Source organism: Olea europaea, unplaced genomic scaffold (assembly GCF_002742605.1).
Source record: "Olea europaea var. sylvestris unplaced genomic scaffold, O_europaea_v1 scaffold2437, whole genome shotgun sequence".
NCBI classification, from domain to species: Eukaryota; Viridiplantae; Streptophyta; class Magnoliopsida; order Lamiales; family Oleaceae; genus Olea; species Olea europaea.
The window spans coordinates 125,432-143,939 of record NW_019242560.1 but is presented as its reverse complement, the minus strand read 5'-3'; the positions used below and the strand labels follow the sequence as shown (position 1 = coordinate 143,939).

Sequence of the window (18,508 nt, the reverse complement as noted above, 5' to 3'; positions counted from 1 at the left end):
GGGAATTGGATGATATTTGTGAACATAATAGCATAGGTTGTATGTTCCATTGTGATTAAAGAATTGAACACGTTAAATCTACTAACCTTCATGATAAGAGCACGTGCGACTAAAAAATTCTGATCAAGCTGTTCAGCCGTTGATCAGTACGATACAAATGTGTCATCCAGTGTTCTCACTACAATTATTGGTGGCTTTTATGTAGGATAAATGAAGTTATTAGCTTCTTAACTAGTTGATTGGTATATGAAATCATTTTCCTCATCATCGTAAAGCATGAATAAATGTCTATCGGTCCCCGTCAAGTATGTTTTTTTACGTTATTTTGCACAATTAATTTTCATGTTTCTCTATGCTTAAAAATAATTCAAACTTACTTTTAAGTTATGCATTTACAAACATTATTTTCGATACTTATATTTTTTTTGTCTTCTCTAACATGATTTGTGTACATTTTGTTTGGTCTGAAATCATATGGAACATGCTATGACCCCTAAATGCACATTTCAGTATAAATATATTCTTTGAAATAAAAGAATTTTTCCACTCTTTCTTCCCTTAGAAATTATGTTGTGAAATCATCGGCCAGTGAATATTTCAGTTCGCTCGTGCAACTCAAACCCTCTCATCGGAATATCCACAAGTATAAAACCATAAGGATGGGAAGACACTAGCATTTCACGTATTTTCTTCTTTAATTCTATCTATTCATGTTTGGTCGTTAAACAAAACATAGAAATACAATATAGATAGTTTGGTTCACCTTGCTCTTCAATTTATGTTGACGAAGCATGAATGATTATACTCTTAGAACTCTCTTTGTACGTGAAACTTTCAAAGAAAAAGTATAGGTCGCATATTATATTATATATATTTACATCATATCCCGTGTTTTTGTTACATTGTGTCAATAACTCGTAATTATGTGGATGGAAATTTTAAATATGTATTTGATATCCAATTTTTAAACTTTTTTTCTTTTTATACTGTTCAGTAACATGGAATAGATCTTACAAAAAAAACATAAAGGATTTACTACTATCAATTTGTTCACTTTTCAATTGACATGATATATATAGTTTGACATGTCCCTGACCTTAGTTTTTGAGCTCCCTTAACGGCCTATCATTTCAATTCCTTGCATATCAAGTATGGAATATTTTGATTATTGATCTTGTGATATTTACCTCCGTTAACGAGTATGAAAATGTGAACACGCAATATTTATGAATTAACACTTTAATACTCTATTAATTCAATTAAAAATTTCACTTTTAACAACAAAAATTTTTCTCTTGAAATGTGTCTCAATAATTATTTTTTGATTAAACAACTAAACAATGACTTCTTCTCCAAACCCAAAGTTTGGAGAATTTTGAAATTTTACTAGTGATCAAACTTATAGTCTAAGAGACCAAACCTAGATAACCTTATTCATACAAGTTTAAAATAAGATCTTTTTGAAAATGAACTAAAACAAAACCCTAACAATATTATATAAGGCTCATTGAATCCTTTAAACGAAGCCATCTACCCAAAACCAAAGGGATGTCTCAAAATTTTACTCTTAACTTTACTCAAAAGCTTGAATCTGGTTGAAACTATCGAGTTATTCCAACTATGTCCATGAATATATAAAATAGCATATCACTACCACGAAAAGCTTGTTTGATTGGCAATGTATCGAATTAAAGAAGCGTTGTCGTGTTATGTTGACGTCAAAATTTGTAAAGAGCAATTTCAAGTCAACTTTAAGAAAAAGGGTAATCTTCCTCTGTTATGAAAAAGGGCAAAATATGTTTTGTAGAGAATTATTTCGTGTAATGTGTTTTCTTGAAAAGTTTTACCCCCCTAGGAGAACTGTCTCCCTACTATTTATATATGATTCTAGCTGAAATTACATCAAATCAGCTACAGGATCGAGCTCGGAAGTCAGGTCGCAAAATTCTCCTGTGATTGGTTGACGAGGCCGGTTGTCATGTGCCAACGTTCCTCTCAGGTAATGATGGCCTGCAAGAAGTTGGAGATCCGAGACCTTGGATTGGTCGCTTTGGGCGGTGACGACGTCACCCTTTATAAGTGTATGTGATTGAGAGAATAATATGACAAAAGGAAATCATTATCTCCCTTAAAGCTACGGCGGTAGTATGCCGATCTGAAGTGCATGGCCGGACTCACATCTGCTTGAGGTGGTGCCTGTAAATGACAATTTGTGAGATTGGAGGTTGGTGGTCAACATGTTATATCTTGAATGTCATATTCTAAATTAAATTGACGTACAAATATTATCAAATCTTGAGTAATTATGTGTGGATGTGATATTATATAAATCTATCCTAAAACTTGTTAAGAACCTTACGTATCTGAGGGATCGAACTATATAATCTTAAGGTATAATTACAAAAGGGGAAAAATAAAAATCCTTTGTTTATATTCAATAATTAAATATTTAAAGAATCCAGCTTTTCTTCAATTATGATTATACAAAAATAAGCATCCTACATTTGATATGAGGTAGCCATTTTCAATCAGTATAATCATTGATAGCTTCCCTTTTCCTTTCTGGACGTAAAAAGATACTTAGCATAACTGAAAAGAAATTAGATAAACAATGTTGACCTTGAAAATTGGTTCTTCCACGTGGTCAATCGAAAGCTATTCCACGTATTCCTCCCTGCGCACAATCAGCAAATGGTCAGACGCACACGGCGGGGACTAACGAGAGTGGTAGAAGCCGTATACACTCCGACGGTCAAGTCAGGTTTAAGTGGTTGGAACAGTACCCAGGGGCTGTGCAAATCAATGGTAATGGGGGAAGAGAAAATATATAAACTTGCTATAAAGTGCTATGTAGTAAGAGTTTCATTACATTTGCCTCTTGCCAAACCTTGGGTATTTATAGGTGGTATGAACCGTTGGATGTGGGACGCGTGTATACACCGTCATGAGGCGTTCGCTCATAGGCGTCAATCAACCGTGTTTGTAGAGTGGGCGGACAGCTTGTCTCTTTTGAGTTGAATTGACATAAAGTTGATAAATCACATCATCTAACCTCATGGAGACGTCAAATCAATTTAAACCTTAGGTGCAGGAAAGATCTTGGCACAAATCTCTTTCTGAAATTGGCAGCGGATCCTCTAACCGGGGTCCACTTGGCCTCGGCCTCGGGGGCGAGGTACTTTTGGTCAGGTCAGTACTACTAGGTTACAGGCATTGCTGACATCACTTCGGAAACACTTCGGACGGGTCTTTACCAGGTCGGAATATACGGTGGTGAGCGTTCCAAGGCGTATCAAATCGGAGCGTAACAGTGGTCCCCCAAGTCCAGGTATGAATATTTATATCATGGGTGGACTTGCTTTCTCAACCGGACTGCGACTTATGGGAGCTTGGGGGTTGATCTCTTGCAGTAATCAAGGTTATGATCCTAGGCAGATGTGCCAAAATTTCGTTACTGTGCGCAGCGTCCGAGGTGGTGACCATCATGAGACGTCGCGTAAGGTGCGTCGAAGCTTCGTAAATATGATGCGCTGACCTACAGGGCCGACGCGTTGGGAGGGCTAAAACTTTGTAAAGCATGGGAGGGAACGCAGCATCCGAGGCGATGACCCACCAGGGGCGTCACGTCAGGTGCGTCCAAACTTTGTAAAGTTGAGTGAGGAGCTCATCTGCCACCGGTGCGCTGAGCCAAAGGGTCGACGCATTGGGAGATGGCTAAAACTTTGTAAAGCATGGGAGGGAACGCAGCATCCGAAGCGATGACCCACAGGGGATGTCGTGTCAAGTGCATCCAAACTTTGTAAAGTTGAGTGAGGAGCTCATCTGCCACCGGTGCGCTGAGCCACAGGGCCGACGCGTTGGGAAATGGCTAAAACTTTGTAAAGCATGGGAGGGAACGCAGAATCCGAGGCGATGACCCACAGGGGACGTCGCGTCAGGTGCGTCCAAAACTTTGTAAAGTTGAGTGAGGTGCTCATCTGCCACCGGTGCGCTGAGCCACAGGGCCGACGAGTTGGGAGATGGCTAAAACTTTGTAAAGCATGGGAGGGAACGCAGCATCCGAGGTGATGACCCACAGGGGGCGTCGCGTCAGGTGTGTCCAAGCTTTGTAAAGTTGAGTGAGGAGCTCATCTGCCACCGGTGCGCTGAGCCACAGGGCCGACGCGCTGGGAGATGGCTAAAACTTTGTAAAGCATGGAAGGGAACGCAGCATCCGAGGCGATGACCCACAAGGGGCATCGCGTCAGGTGCGTCCAAGCTTTGTAAAGTTGAGTGAGGAGCTCATCTGCCACCGGTGCGCTGAGCCACAGAGCCGACGCTCTGGGAGATGGCTAAAACTTTGTAAAGCATGGGAGGGAACGCAGCATCCGAGGCGATGACCACAAGGGGCATCGCGTCAGGTGCGTCCAAGCTTTGTAAAGTTGAGTGAGGATCTCATCTACCACCGGTGCGCTGAGCCACAGGGTCGACGCGTTGGGAGATGGCTAAAACTTTGTAAAGTATGGGAGGGAACGCAACATCCGAGGCGATGACCCACAGGGGGCGTCGCGTCAGGTGCGTCCAAGCTTTGTAAAGTTGAGTGAGGAGCTCGATCCAAGGCGATTCAAACGTCAAATGATTTGACAACTGTTGCGTGTTTCCAAGGTGACAGTTGGGTGCCATGCCCATTCTCCTAAAAGGCTGCTGCGTCTACTTATTATTATTGACGACTGGTTGTAACCGAGGTGACGCGTTTTAAGTAAGCGTGAATGTCACAGCGACATCTTGGTCGTAGATCAAATCTGGGGTTTCATTTTAACGGCCTAGATTGAAGATGCGATGAACGGCTTAGATTGATCGCATTTGAATTTGACGGTGGAGATCGGATTTGTCTTTCTATAAAAGGAGGACTCTGAGGTTTTCTCAGGCTTTCTACCTTTGCGAAACAAACAATTTACTTTACTCTCACATAATTGGCGATTTTCGGCGTTTTCTAAGCAACTCCGGCGAGAAAATTGAACTTCCGGCGACCTTACACCATTTTCGGCTAGGAAAACCTTCAAACTCGTAAGTTTCATACCTTTTAGGGCTTTTAAATTTGAAAGAATGGCCTCGGAGGGAAGTTCTGGTTCGGGAGGGGATTAGAACTAGTGAGGGTGGATGAGCCCGTTGTGGCGACCTCCTCATAAATAACTGGGGCAATAATAGGGGGGGAAATATATGGAAGCGACCGGATAGCCCAGCAGATACGTCTGTACATTGGGGGCGTTGGACTGCCCATCTAAATTAAGAGAGGCCGACCTGGGGAGACTGAGGACAGAGTATAGGATCCCTGATAGCATAGATTTGATCCTCCCCGGGCCGGAAGAGAGAGCTTGCTAGCCTAGGCCGGGCTGTGTGGCCATTAGCGAGGCGATCCTTAGGGTCGGACTTAGGCTGTCAGTTCACCCATTCTTTAGGATGGTGCTTAGATCCTATGGGCTAGCCCCGACGTAGCTCAATCCGAACTCCTGGAGCCAAATGGTGAGCTCCTGGATGTTGTGGAAAGAGGCGTCATTAGGGGTGAAGATGCCCCTCTCCATTTTCCAGACCCTTTATATACCTAAGGTTACTGCCAGGGGGATAAGACCCGGGGATGGTATTACCTTACTTCATGGGGTCCCCACACTCCATTCGTGCTCGATCTGCCGAGCTCCATCAAAGAATGGAAGAGCTCGTGGTGTTGGGCCGCAGGGCGATGGGGCACGATGGAGGGGGACCCCCTGGCGCCTCTTACGGTCCCTTGATTCTCTTCTCCGAGGAGATTGTTCCCTGTGACCTCTCCCTTCCTTTCTCGAAGAGGTGGATCTGCGAGGGTATTCGTCCCTGCTGGAAGGGTGCGGGTTGCTTCGATCAGGGCGTCGATTGGCGTCTCGACACTCACCAGTGTCATGTCCATAGAGTTGATGGAACGTACAAAACCTTGCCCCTTCCAAGGGTCTGTTTGACTTTTTTTTCTTCTTCTTCTTGTTATCAGCTCTTTCAAATGGTCCCGCTTCGGCAGGGGCATTATCATATGCCAATACCGGTACTGCATTCAATGTGGCGGAAGCCTGGGCCTGTCCGGATGTGGGAGCTATTGTATGACCCGCTTGGGTCCATTGCTGAGTAATAAGGTGTGCTGCGGGTCCTCGACCTACTTGCCTCTGAGGAGGAAGGAGTCCTTGCGTGGCACGGTTGCGATGATCAATCATTTCTTCACTAACAATTTCCACCCTCATCATTTCCACCAGCTCATCATATGTGGAGGGATTTTTGCTGCGCACATCCCTCCAGAACAAAGTGTTCATGTTGAGCCCACCTTTTAGGGTTGAAAGGGCTTCTCTGTCAGTGACATGTTTGCTTTAGGTGATTTCATCTGTAAATCTGGTGAGATAGCTTTTCAACATCTCCCCAAGGGCCTGCCTCATATCTTGCAGGTGCTGCACTGGTGCCTCTCCTTCCCTGCGTAAGAGGTACTGTTCAAAAATGCTTTCTTCAAATCTGGCCAACTTCTGATGCTTAGGGAAGGAAGTCTGCTGTACCATACCTTGACGGCCCCGCCTAGCGTTAAATGGAAGGCTTTGCACTTTAAAGCAGGCGAGGCTCCCCTTGGGCTCATCTGTGTCATGTACTTGGTGAGGTGCTTCTCCGGATCCCCCTTTCCTTCATACTTGGGGATCTTAGGGGGCATGAAATTTGCTGGCATTGGGAAGCTTCGAATCTCTCTTGAGAACGGGAGGTTATCATCATCATCATCATCGTCAATCTCATAAGATCGACAGGGCCCATCTGACCTTTCATCATCTTGGATGTTCTGGGGAGGTGGAGGTGGAGGTGCTTCTCCTCGACTTCTCCAATCGACTAAGTTCCTCCTGTCTCTCCTATTTCTAGGAGGAGGGAAAGCATGTTCTTGTTCGTGATCTAGACGAACTGATCCTCTTGCTAGGGGGACCCTATTGCTAGGACGCTCCCCTATCCGATCGAAAACACTTACCGACCTTTGGTCCTCATGTTCTTGAGGGAAATTGTCCCCCAAGCGTGATTCTGATGGCTGACTCCCTTGCACATAAGATGTAGCTTCGACGTTCATCTCCCTTTCGAGGGGACGTTTCGTGTGCCGGCTCATGTGGCCTCGGGAGTGAGATACAGGGGCTTCCCGCACCGGATAAGATCCTTGGGGCATTTGATAGCCCTGATGACCCTGGGCTTGCATGAGGAGTTCATGCATTACCATATTCTGAGCTGCAATATCTCTCATACCTGCAGCTATCTGAGCCATTCCTTCAGTGAGTATGGATGTTCTTCCACCTCGGCGATGCCGGTGATGTGGTCTCTGATGAGTAATATTGTTATGGAGTACCTCTTCTTCAGAGGCCTCTCTCATGGGGTTGTCGTCTTCATGACTATAGCTCATCCTATCTCTTTTTCAAGGGTAGTAAAAACTTGGATTGTAACTCGACTTTGTTATTTTTCAAGAATGTCCCCTTTTCAGGGTTAGTCGCTAGTTTTTCGATAATTCTTCAATGGAGAATGCAAAACTTCGAATGGGAAGTGTTTCCCACAGACGGCGCCAATCTGTTGACCTCGAAAATTGGTTCTTCCACGTGGTCAACCGAGGGCTACTCCACGTATTCCTCCCTGCGCACAATCAGCGAATGGTCAGACGCACACGGCCGGGACCAACGAGGATGGTGGCGGCCATATACACTCCGACGGTCAAGTCAGGTTTAAGTGGTCGGAACAGTACCCAGGGGCTGTGCAAATCAATGGTAATGGGGGAGGAGAAAATATATAAGCTTGCGATGGAGTGCTATGTAGTAAGAGTTTCATTACCTTTGCCTTTTGCCAAACCTTGGGTATTTATAAGTGGTATGAGCCGTTGGATGTGGGACGCGTGTATACATCTGATGGTATGAGGTGTTCGCTCATAGGCGTCAATCAGCCGCGTCTGTAGAGTGGGCGGACAACTTGTCTCTTCTGAGTTGAATTGATACAAAGTTGATAAGTCACATCATCTAGCCTTATGGAGACGTCAAATCAATTTAAACCTTAGGTGCAGGAAAGATCTTGGCACAAATCTCTTTCTGAAATTGGCGGTGGATCCTATAACCGGGGTCCACTTGGCCTCGGCCTCGGGGGCGAGGTACTTTTGGTCAGGTCAGTACTACGAGGTTGCAAGCATTGCTGACATCACTTCGAAAACACTTTGGATGGGTCTTTACCAGGTCGGAATATATGGTGGTGAGCGTTCCGAGACGTATCAGATCGGAGCGTAACAAACAATATACGTTGGAATAAACGATGTTAAATGTGATTGAAAAAAGAAGTGTAAAATGTTTGTTCATTACCATGTTCATGTCCTGAGTATCAACATGTCGCTCAAGTGTGACAGGAATAGTCAATAAGAATTATTTAAATCGATGACGTCGATTGATAATTTTTATCTGTGTTCATTTAAATATATTTTTTAGAATTCTTATGCATGATAACTAAGAGTTTGAACTATTTTTATTTTTTCTGAATTTTCATAATTTTTTAGAACTTATTTTTTCAATTATTTTTATTTTTATTTTTTAGAATTTATCAAATTTTATATTTTTAGAATTTAATTCTTTAGAATTAAGCAAATATTTACAAGCTTATTTCCCATGTTTTGAGTGTTTTCAGAATTTTTACTAAAAACAATCAAACGTAAAAAATGCATATTAATTTCATATTTTAAATTTAACTTTATTTTCGAAAATGAATTTTCAAAAATACCAGAACAAGTTATAGTGTTTTGTAAAACTCAAAACAGATTGAAAAAGCATATTGCCCAAAAGCTTAAATCGCTTAAAAAGCATCAATTTTTTTATTTAAATATTATTTTTAACGTACTTTTTTAAGGGTAAAATATCACAATTAAGATATGAAAAACTATAATCAACATATATAAAATATTTGAACTATTTCTCTTAACAATTTTGGTATTTGAAATTGAATTCAAGGCTCAATGTATTTGAGTTCAAAAAGTTCAAATGAGCAATTCAAGTGTTTAAAACTCAAACGTGCTGTCAGGTTCTAATATTGTATTCTCAAATAATTCCTACTTGTAGTGCATGTTAAGGATAAATACCACATTCAAGATATAAAACAATTTGAATTATTATTCTTTAACGAGGTTGACTATTTAAGATTGAAATTCCGAAACTCAATATCCTAACTGAAGTTGGTCTACTTTTTTTTTTTTTTTTCTCCTTCCTTAATAGGTGGACATATCAATTTTCATAAAAGGAACATTAGTCTTGATATCACAACCATTGTTTAACACCGTGTTAAATCGACTCATCAAACATCTTAAACCATTACAAAGAATAAGAATTTATTCATTTAAATTTTGTTTTCAACCTGTGTCTCACATTTTAAAAGCTTAAATTGCCTAAGTAAATTATTTATTTCAATTTTATCTTTCATACGATAGACAGCCATGTGTTTTTTTGAACAATTTGAACAAACAGACCATCAACCTATTTTTCTTTCTTTTAGCCTAAAGAGAGAATATTGTCACAAATTTGTCAATATCAAACCCTAAACTCAAATCACCATTACTATATATAGTACACAGTATTGGATAAAACACATGCCATTAAACAATGTAGAAGTCCCGTCTTTTCTACACAAGTATACCTAGAAAACACCGGCAATGGAAGACAATACCTATCCCTCGACCCACTCCCCCTTGTCAAGTTATCTACCTTGTCATTCCGACTAATAAAAATAGCCCGGTAAAGAATAAATGAGGAAAACCACTTAACAGCAATCGTTCACCACTTCTAACAGTAACTTGCTTCTGATTACAAGCAACATACACTAATCCAACTTGTAATATTACTCTCTCCTAAGTGCATGTTCCATACGTAGTACTTGAACTGACTCAACAAAATGATGAACATTTTTTTTTTTTTTAAACTTTTAGTGTCCCGTGCTACTCAATCTTCCTTAGCAATTATGCCATAGGTGTCACCCTAGCTCCAAAGTAATGTCAGCGACAGTTCAGCACATGGAAGACAAAGTATCCATCAGAACATCTGATGGGACGAGTCTGGTAAAATTGATAACCACGGCAAGCATGACTTTTACTCACTCTTAACTCGTCCAGACGGAAAATCTAAGAATTGAGTAGACAACAGCTAACCATGGGATCTACCAGTTGCAGGTATAGAGGCTGCTTCCTGAAATTGATGAACCGTCATGGTGTCATTGCTACTGTCATTGAAAGGTGCAATGTCGCTGCTTTTTGCAGTTTGCTCCAGGAGTCGAATGAGCGAGATAAAAATTTCCATCCTCGTCACATCCCTGTTAGTCTGCTTGAATCAAAGCATATATTTAAAAGGTTTGAGGTTCCAATGTAAAATCACACAAGAGAATGTAAAACAAGATGCAAGTATGCTAGTTCACGATCAGATCCCAAATGCCAAAGCTTCAATACGTCTTCCCCCACGCCCCCACACAGACAAAATGAAGAAGGAAAAAAGAAATATAAAAGAAAACTTGCAGTTGGAAAGGAAAAAAACTACAGTATCACAAACTATTTCAACGATCCGATTTATGCATATGAATAAAAAGCATCAAAATCCACAATCTGTGACTACAAAAAGCATACCAAGATCAACCAATTTCTATGTTCAAAACTCGTTATAAATGTTGAATCATCTCATCTAAAAACTTGAGCGTTTAGAGAAGAAAGTTAATTATTTATATTTAGTCTTCAGTACACTACCACTCATCACATGCAGGCCAATTTCATTTTTCTATTAAAGGCATGTCACACGCATAACTTTCATAAATAAGTGGTCGTGAAACTAGAACTAGAGATGTCTAGTTTCTCTAATACCATGTCGAATCATCTCATCTAAAACCTTAAGCTAACTCATTTGTTTAAATTGATTCTTCAACAGTAACTATTACCTCAACAACAAAGCGTGCCCAGATCTTGTCATTGCAACTTTCCATCAGCCCCTTCAAAATGGTTAACCCAAGTCCTCTAATTACATCAGCTATTTCTAAAAACAAACCATGTTCTTTACAAAGCATCTGCACAAAAGGAAAAGAACAAAGATTCACTAAGCTTTAATAACGAGACACTCTGCAGAGCTTTATGAAATGAAGGCTAGTGAACATTAAATAAATATCCAGGTCTTAAAACATAATAGGTGCATGTAACTACCTCCACAAGCATTTGTTGGGGCTGGTTCAGATCCTCGACTATGATGGGGCAGACCATAGATGTTGAACCAATTTCATAAGCCCATGTTGCTCCACCTTTAAAGTCATCTTTTAAAAGCACTCCATCATCCTTGCTAATAATCTGAAAGTTTACGAAAGAAAGATGAGAAATCTTATGTTCGTTCAAAACTTTAGTACGTAAAACTAGGGGAATTTTCCACTTCATCACAATACTCAAGTTTCCCAATTCTTATATTTTCATGATTTCCTGAATTTTACATGTACAAAATTCACATTGAAACGTCTTTTACTTCACCATTGTGATATATATCTCCTGTCATCTCGTGCACTTCCCAAGTCCAATTTGTCCAATGTACAGCTAGATTCAAAAAGTCATACCAAACACTTGAGGGGCATGTTTGGTATACAATATGGGCTGGACAATAGAATAGATCAAGATCTTAACCTTTTCTACTTTTTCAGTACTGTCTTGTATTGTACAGTCCATATGTTCACCCTTCCAAAATGAGTTAGAGAAGTTTAAGTAGTATATCGCACCTTAGATTCTCCTGTTTGTTTTAGCTTATCTGCATGCTTTGTGACACTTTGCATGAAAGTCATATGCTTGATAGTGCGTTCCAGAAGAGAATCAATGCTACACTGGTAACAAATTTAAACATGTACGAATATCATTACTACCAGTGTATCTCAAAGGGAAGAAAAAATTAGAGCTTCAAAAAAGAGGGCTTACCTTTGCCCCATTTGGCACGATTTCCCTCAATTCCTTGACACGATCTTGGATCATTTGGCGATCTTTAGGCCGGGGTCTTGGATTTTCACCTGGTTTAAGCCTCTTCCGCTTTGCTTTGCTGATTTCATCACATTTCTTAGAATAACTGGTAGACACACTGTTCGTCTGCTTCACGTCATGAAACTTTTCGACCCATGAACCTATCTGTGATTCATGAATAGAACTTCTTTGGGAATGGGTTCCCAAGTCATTCTTGGAAAGTCCAGAGACAAAGGAGCAAGAACTCACTGATCCTGCTTTTGCCAAATATTTCGGAACGCCAACTAATTCTCCCTTTATTTGATCTGATGCCCCAACTCGGCCATAAGGAAGTGAAGTATCAGGTGCAGATGAGCAAGTCGTATCTGACAACATTGTCTTACAAGAAATATTGTCTTCTAAGCCATGCTTAGGGTAAGAGTGAAACCCAGAGACAATGGCATCTAAGAGATGGTCACCGCCAGTCACGTAGGAAATATCACTATCCGAGTTTCCTCGACCATTAGTATATATTTCGGCATCCTCACTTTTTATGGACAGAGAGTAATTCTTATCCGAATTATGTTCATTCCAGTCTGATCCATTGTTCAAACCATTACTCGAACAACTATTAAGTAGCTTATTCTTAAAATCAATGCCCAAAATGTCAAACAAGTCGTCTCCTGATAGAGGTTGGACACATGCATCTTCACATGCGGAATTTGTCAATATATCCAAAGACTGATGCTTGACTGCAGAGCTATCTGAAAGCACATGATTCATGGCCAAATTGTTAACAGAATCAGAGATAGATGCCTCTATTTTAGACGAATCAGTGTTCAGAAGCCCACTTGAGCTTGGATCCATGTAAGCTGTAGTACCAGAATCCTCATTAGAACTAGAAAACGGGCCTGATTTTGTTCTCAATGCAGATGTGAGAATGCCATTGGACACATTTGGGCAGCTAAAATAGTCTTCCATGCCAGCATCTGGTAAGATTTTTGGCTCTGGCCATCTTAAACTGCCACTATTTAATGTAGATGCACTGCTAGAAGGTTGATCTACTCTCAAAATTGGGATGTACAGAGAAGCCTGTTGGCTTATTTCCGAACATGAGGGAATAACTTCCGCTTTTGTCCCTCCATTCACTAACGGGTTTGTGGAAGTAAAGTTCAACTTCATTGATGAAGTGATTTTTGCTTCATTGTGGACATCATCAGGCTTAACATGACTTAGGATTGAGTTTGATGCTTGAAATTCTCCACCACTGGACTGATGTCTTACTGAAGAACAAGAAGTCTGACTGGAATTTTCAACATAGTTGCAACTGTCATGTTTTGCCGCATAGTTTTCAGAATGCAAGACACTGGGTAGATATCCCAGCTGGTGAACTAAATTCTTCACATCATTCACAAATTCCACATTTTCCACTATCTGAGACAGCAAAGTCACATACGTCAACTTATGAGAGGATACCTTTTCATAGCTATTAAAGCTTCAACTTTAATACTTGAAAAATAATCGAATTTCATTTCATATAGAAAAGCCGATGCCTAGCAACAAAATTACACTTCATTGTTATAATTTTTTTCATCACAGCATATTTTGTAAGTATTTGTGTTCATATTAAGTATAGAATACAGAGAAAGAACTTACTGCCAAGTGTGAACCAAGCTGAACAACACCATGGGGAAGAACGGGAACAACAGCAATTGTCTGAGAGGGGAAAACAAAATATAAAAAATTTGACAAAACAACAAAAAGCTGGGTCGCAAACAAACCAAGAAAAGGAAACTGTTAATCTTTTTACCTGCATTCCAGCGGAAAATTGTTGACCTGCTTCTTTTACAACCTAGGAACCAATAAAATATAAGTGGTTTACCACTGTTATAAGCATCGAAATAATCGGAACTTACTGTATCAGAGACTCATAATATCTAAGAAATTCCGATAATGTATGAACTGTATGTAGATGTTTGCAGCAATCTAATTCCACTGAAACGAGCATATGGCTAGTCAAACCTAATGCAAAGCAAGTTTAAAGAAATGATGGATTTCCAAGCAAAGAAGTGATTGAAGCAATTCTGTTGGATGAATAGAAAACGTGGTGTGCACTTATCCTCTTGACTACGGATTGACTACGTAGGATATTCCATACCTGTACTAAGTCGCCCAATATTACTAAAAAACAAAAAGGATTTTCAAGGGGCTGTTTTCTGTTAGTCGCGGATTGAGACTTAGAGGCATACAATCACCATCACGAGCTTCTTCTTTTTCATAGTGATAATCTTTAGCGGCGAGTAGATGAAGCCCTTACATTGAGGATGACTACTATCAATGTCATTGCACTCAGCTTGTTTTCAATTTTTTAGTTCTCTCGTGGATAAAAATCAGAACTTAATCCATAACGTGCACAAAGCTGAGTGTCATGTTATGGCACAAGAAAAAAAGAACTCTATCACTAACAGAAGTCTCTTAAGCTATACCTCTGTTGGATGTGCTTCTCCAGTAAAGCTCTCAGAAAGAATCCACTGATGATTTCCAGTAAAAGCAGCCCTTCCGATTAGTCTGAGATACAAATCCGTAAATGCAATTTAAGATGTGTTCAAAGCAACTCGTTCTCAGTCTCAAATACAACAAAAGTTACATAATATTCAACAGAATAATTATTACCCTTCTCCAACAACATTAACATAATTGTCCATCATCATTTTGTTCACAAGCATGTGCACTTTATTCCCTGCTTGAACCCCGGGCTGTAAATTACGAGTTTCAGCAGAAGCCCAGGAAGCATCATAATCTTCAAGACAAATTTCTGGATTCTCAATCCCAGGTAGCCTAGAACATGATATAGGTTCATAATAATATTCTTCCCAAATCAAAAGCCTGTGAAGTCAAAATTCAGTCGAAATCAAGACATGTTTCAGTACGTCGTAATCTAAAAGAAAGTTTTTAAACAAAACAAAGACAGGAAAGTAAGTACAAAATAGTAATGAACAAATTCATTCTCAGGAAGTCATAACGGTAGAAAGGGTTTCATCAGACTATAAAACAAGTCTCATATTATAACCTCACACTAAGATTCTTCAAGACAAGCGAATGGACCAACCACAAAACTCCAAATATAGAAAATGAAAGTTTTCAGGCAAAAACAAGACAACAATATCCTGTAGATCTATAACACGTCAAATCATATCTTGATTATCGCGAAATTAGGCAATTCTAATCCATGACCATGGCTAATGTTTGGTGAAATGGACTGGACATTGCTAGACAGTATTAAACAAGAAAAACAAGCTAAGATTTCATTCTACCATCCAATACAACATGCACAGATTGTACAACATTATTAGGGAGCCCAACCAAAAGTACAATCAGAAGTTCATACTTTTATTCCCTCATTTGTTCTTCATTACCAGCACAAACTCCAAGAAAAAAGAAATAGATTAGACCCCAAAATTAACCAAAAGCAACTGGAAAAAAGCACATATCCAACAGTAAAGTTTATACAAGATGTCATAAATGTCAAACAATAATTCAAAATATATTCCAGTGCCACCATTTCCTTGGAAACCGAAACCACAATTCATAAGCCTAATTTTTCTTTTCTTCGCCTTATAAACCCCCCATCACCACACATAAGAAAGACATATAATATACTTCGAAAAAATATGAAAAAGGATATAAAGAGCGAAAAATAAAATGAAAAATAATTAATTTTTATTGAACTCACTTGGGGTTTTGTAAACCAATCTTCCAGAAAACAGCATAAGACCATTGATTGACTCCACAAAGTGTCTTCAATGCCTCTTTGAATAAGTACCCCATAGCAATTTGCCAATGAAGAGCAGAATATATGAATACTCTTGTATATATCTGTAAACAAAGATGTATATAGAAAGCTTCTGTTCGGAACAGTGAAGAAAAAGGATAATATTTGATTTTACTACTCCTTTTCCCAGAGGAGAAACACTTTCCTTTCCTTTTCCTTCAGTTTTTCTTAGTGGGTTTTTAGCCTAACTTCCTCTGCAAGACCCACGCCCAGCCTGTTTTGTTCTCAACCCACCACTCCTTTTCCTCTCTGGATCCAAATTCCCTGGTATGAAGCTCTTACAATCCATTCTTCAGAGTGGAATGAGAAGTAAAATGAAAGGTAAAACTTTTCCTCGTGCAAATGGAAAACTTAAAACACAAGACCCTTTACTCTGTTCTACACTATTCCACTGGATTTGAGCTCACAGTTAACCACAAGAATGAATTTCTCCATTTCTCAACACAGAAAAATTATAATTTACTTCGTGTGGAAAGAAAGAACTCTGGCTATGATTTTTATGCAAGTTCTGAAATCTTGTTTCTTGCTTTCAGAGTGAAATGAGAAGTAAAATGAAAGGTAAAACTTTTCCTCGTGCAAATGGAAAACTTAAAACACAAGACCCTTTACTCTGTTCTACACTATTCCACTGGATTTGAGCTCACAGTTAACCACAAGAATGAATTTCTCCATTTCTCAACACAGAAAAATTATAATTTACTTTGTGTGTGAAAGAAAGAACTCTGGCTATGATTTTTATGCAAGTGCTGAAATCTTGTTTCTTGTGAATGATCTCATGTCTGCGTTTCCTTTGTGTTACACTGCCGAGAAAGATAATGGGCTGGGGTTGGGCTGGGGGTACGAGGTGTATGTTATTGATTGGACGCCACTACCAAGAACATTATAACAAATAAACCTAAACAAAAAACAAATAAAGAACGCAAATTTTTTCAGTAAAAAAGTACAAGTTTACAATACGTTAATATGCGATGAAACAGAGGAGACGGGAGTGGAGTATAAATCTTGAATGAACTATACGATGATTAATCAACTGGGGGGATGGAGACAAAACCAGGCATGATTTTCGGGGAAACTACAAGTTTTGCCATTTTCTTTGTCATATTTCTGGGCTTTTTTTCAACTAATTTCTCGGTGAGTCAGAAATTTGTGTCTGTATTTTGGGACTCTAAAAAGAATCTCGGAATTGGTTCAGTCAAAAACACTAGAACAGTTCCCTTTAATTTACCACCCAAAAAGCAAAATCTACAACTCTGAAAAAGAAAAAAAAATTCTGATATTTCTATTTTATAGGAAAAAAGAATTTCAAAAACTGGATTTTTTTTATTTTTTTTTTTTTTTTTTGCTTGAATCCCATCAAGATGTAATTGTTGTTGTTGGAGCATACTGGCAGTCTGCTACTCGTCCTAAATTCAATAAAACAGTATAGTTAATAAAATTTTAACATCGATTAAGTCACTCACTAATGAATATGTTCGTGTTATGATTTTTGCTATCCAATGTTAATTAAAATAATAATAATAATAATAATTAGAAGGTCGTTAAGAGGAGTGAATTAGATATGAGATCAAATAAACAAGTTTATAATGAAAAGTCATCAATTATTATGTTCAATCTAATCAAGCATACTATCGTAAAATTTATCATACAAAATTTGACGTCTAGATATTATATCAATAAAGAAACTTTTTTCGAAACTAAGAAAGGGATTAAAGATCATTAGGGTCCTAATTTGACATCAATAATAACAAAATGTTTGACAAAATATGCAATTTAGAAACAAATTTTAGTTTATTTTAAACAGAGTAAAAAATACTTCAAAAGATATTTTATGTCAATTCATCTATTTGAGGGGACAATAAAGACAGTTGAGACACACTGCCAAATAAAGTCTCACATCTAAAAGCAAACCTCAAAAGGACAAATACCTTTGTCTATTGTATATGGAATTATAGGAACCTGACAAGAGTTTGAAATTACCTTCTTGACCTCATTAACCTTCAACTTGAGAACTAAAGAGTAAAAAATACTCAGTTTGTACTAATTTCATTTATATAAATATTAATTATATATACCATTCATTAATTACTATAACTTACTTTCATTCCTAATTTATGCTACCGTCTTTGTACAATAAAATTAACAGCATATAGTAGGCTGCATTAATTATTATGAGATTCTTCACTTCAAATGTCAGTCTCATAAATTTAGAAGCACAAGAGTCACATTAACACATTTCAATAGTAGTTTATCCAAAAGGATGAATGGAAAGCGATGGTTATGGATGGAAGGAATCTGCTAACATCGAACTATATTATAGCAATAAAAAGAGGAGGATAGAATGATTGGACTTTCATAATTTTTCGTGATCACTTGAAGATGGTAGTTTGCCACCTGAGTTGAACAAGTTGTGGGTTATCTTATGCCTAAGAATGTCGAGGGCTGACAATGGGGAAGGCTCAATAAATTGGTTTACAACACATTCTGGCAAAAAGTTACTCCTTACTATCGGTTCAGTTTTTAAGTTTTGTTATTTGTTTTGCTCTTATGACCTTGTTTTATCTGATGTTGGTTTATTTCATGAGGTCGACTATGAAACTTGACTTTTTGTACCTCTCTTGAAGAAGGAATTGCCGACGAACTAAATTCGTTTTCGTTTTTGGACCCCAAATGTTAATATCTAGGTGGATTGAGTTCCATTTTTC

General features: G+C 38.9%; 2 protein-coding genes across 2 annotated transcripts in view; both read right to left on the bottom strand.

Annotated features, from left to right (window-relative positions):
* Window positions 1-3,214, bottom strand: part of LOC111382112 (histone deacetylase 8) — a 7,740-nt gene extending 4,526 nt beyond the window's left edge. The window contains exons 1-5 of the mRNA XM_023005984.1: window positions 3,209-3,214; window positions 2,503-2,562; window positions 2,179-2,196; window positions 1,902-2,071; window positions 1,198-1,232 (exon numbers count right to left, since the gene is read on the bottom strand). Of these exons, the coding sequence (XP_022861752.1) occupies window positions 1,198-1,232; window positions 1,902-2,071; window positions 2,179-2,196; window positions 2,503-2,562; window positions 3,209-3,214 (289 nt within the window). The remainder of the gene's footprint in view (window positions 1-1,197; window positions 1,233-1,901; window positions 2,072-2,178; window positions 2,197-2,502; window positions 2,563-3,208) is intronic.
* Window positions 3,215-9,588: 6,374 nt separating this feature from the next.
* LOC111382117 (transcription factor LHW-like) lies at window positions 9,589-16,328 on the bottom strand. The gene is made up of 10 exons (XM_023005987.1): window positions 15,708-16,328; window positions 14,648-14,860; window positions 14,461-14,542; window positions 13,785-13,826; window positions 13,631-13,690; window positions 11,957-13,408; window positions 11,764-11,865; window positions 11,207-11,347; window positions 10,948-11,073; window positions 9,589-10,343 (listed from the first exon to the last, which is right to left on the bottom strand). Exons 1-10 carry the CDS (start codon window positions 15,800-15,802, stop codon window positions 10,170-10,172), a joined length of 2,487 nt encoding a protein of 828 aa, XP_022861755.1. The 5' UTR covers window positions 15,803-16,328; the 3' UTR covers window positions 9,589-10,169.
* Between the last annotated feature and the right edge of the window lie 2,180 nt (window positions 16,329-18,508).

What these genes read in the sequence shown, in the direction of transcription:
- LOC111382117 (XM_023005987.1), bottom strand. Translation starts at nt 15,802, where the DNA reads ATGGGGTACTTATTCAAAGAGGCATTGAAGACACTTTGTGGAGTCAAT. An exon ending in ATTGGTTTACAAAACCCCAA is followed by an intron (nt 14,861 to 15,707) that starts GTGAGTTCAATA and finishes TTGACTTCACAG; the next exon opens with GCTTTTGATTTGGGAAGAAT. An exon ending in AACAAACAGGAGAATCTAAG is followed by an intron (nt 11,348 to 11,763) that starts GTGCGATATACT and finishes GTAAACTTTCAG; the next exon opens with ATTATTAGCAAGGATGATGG.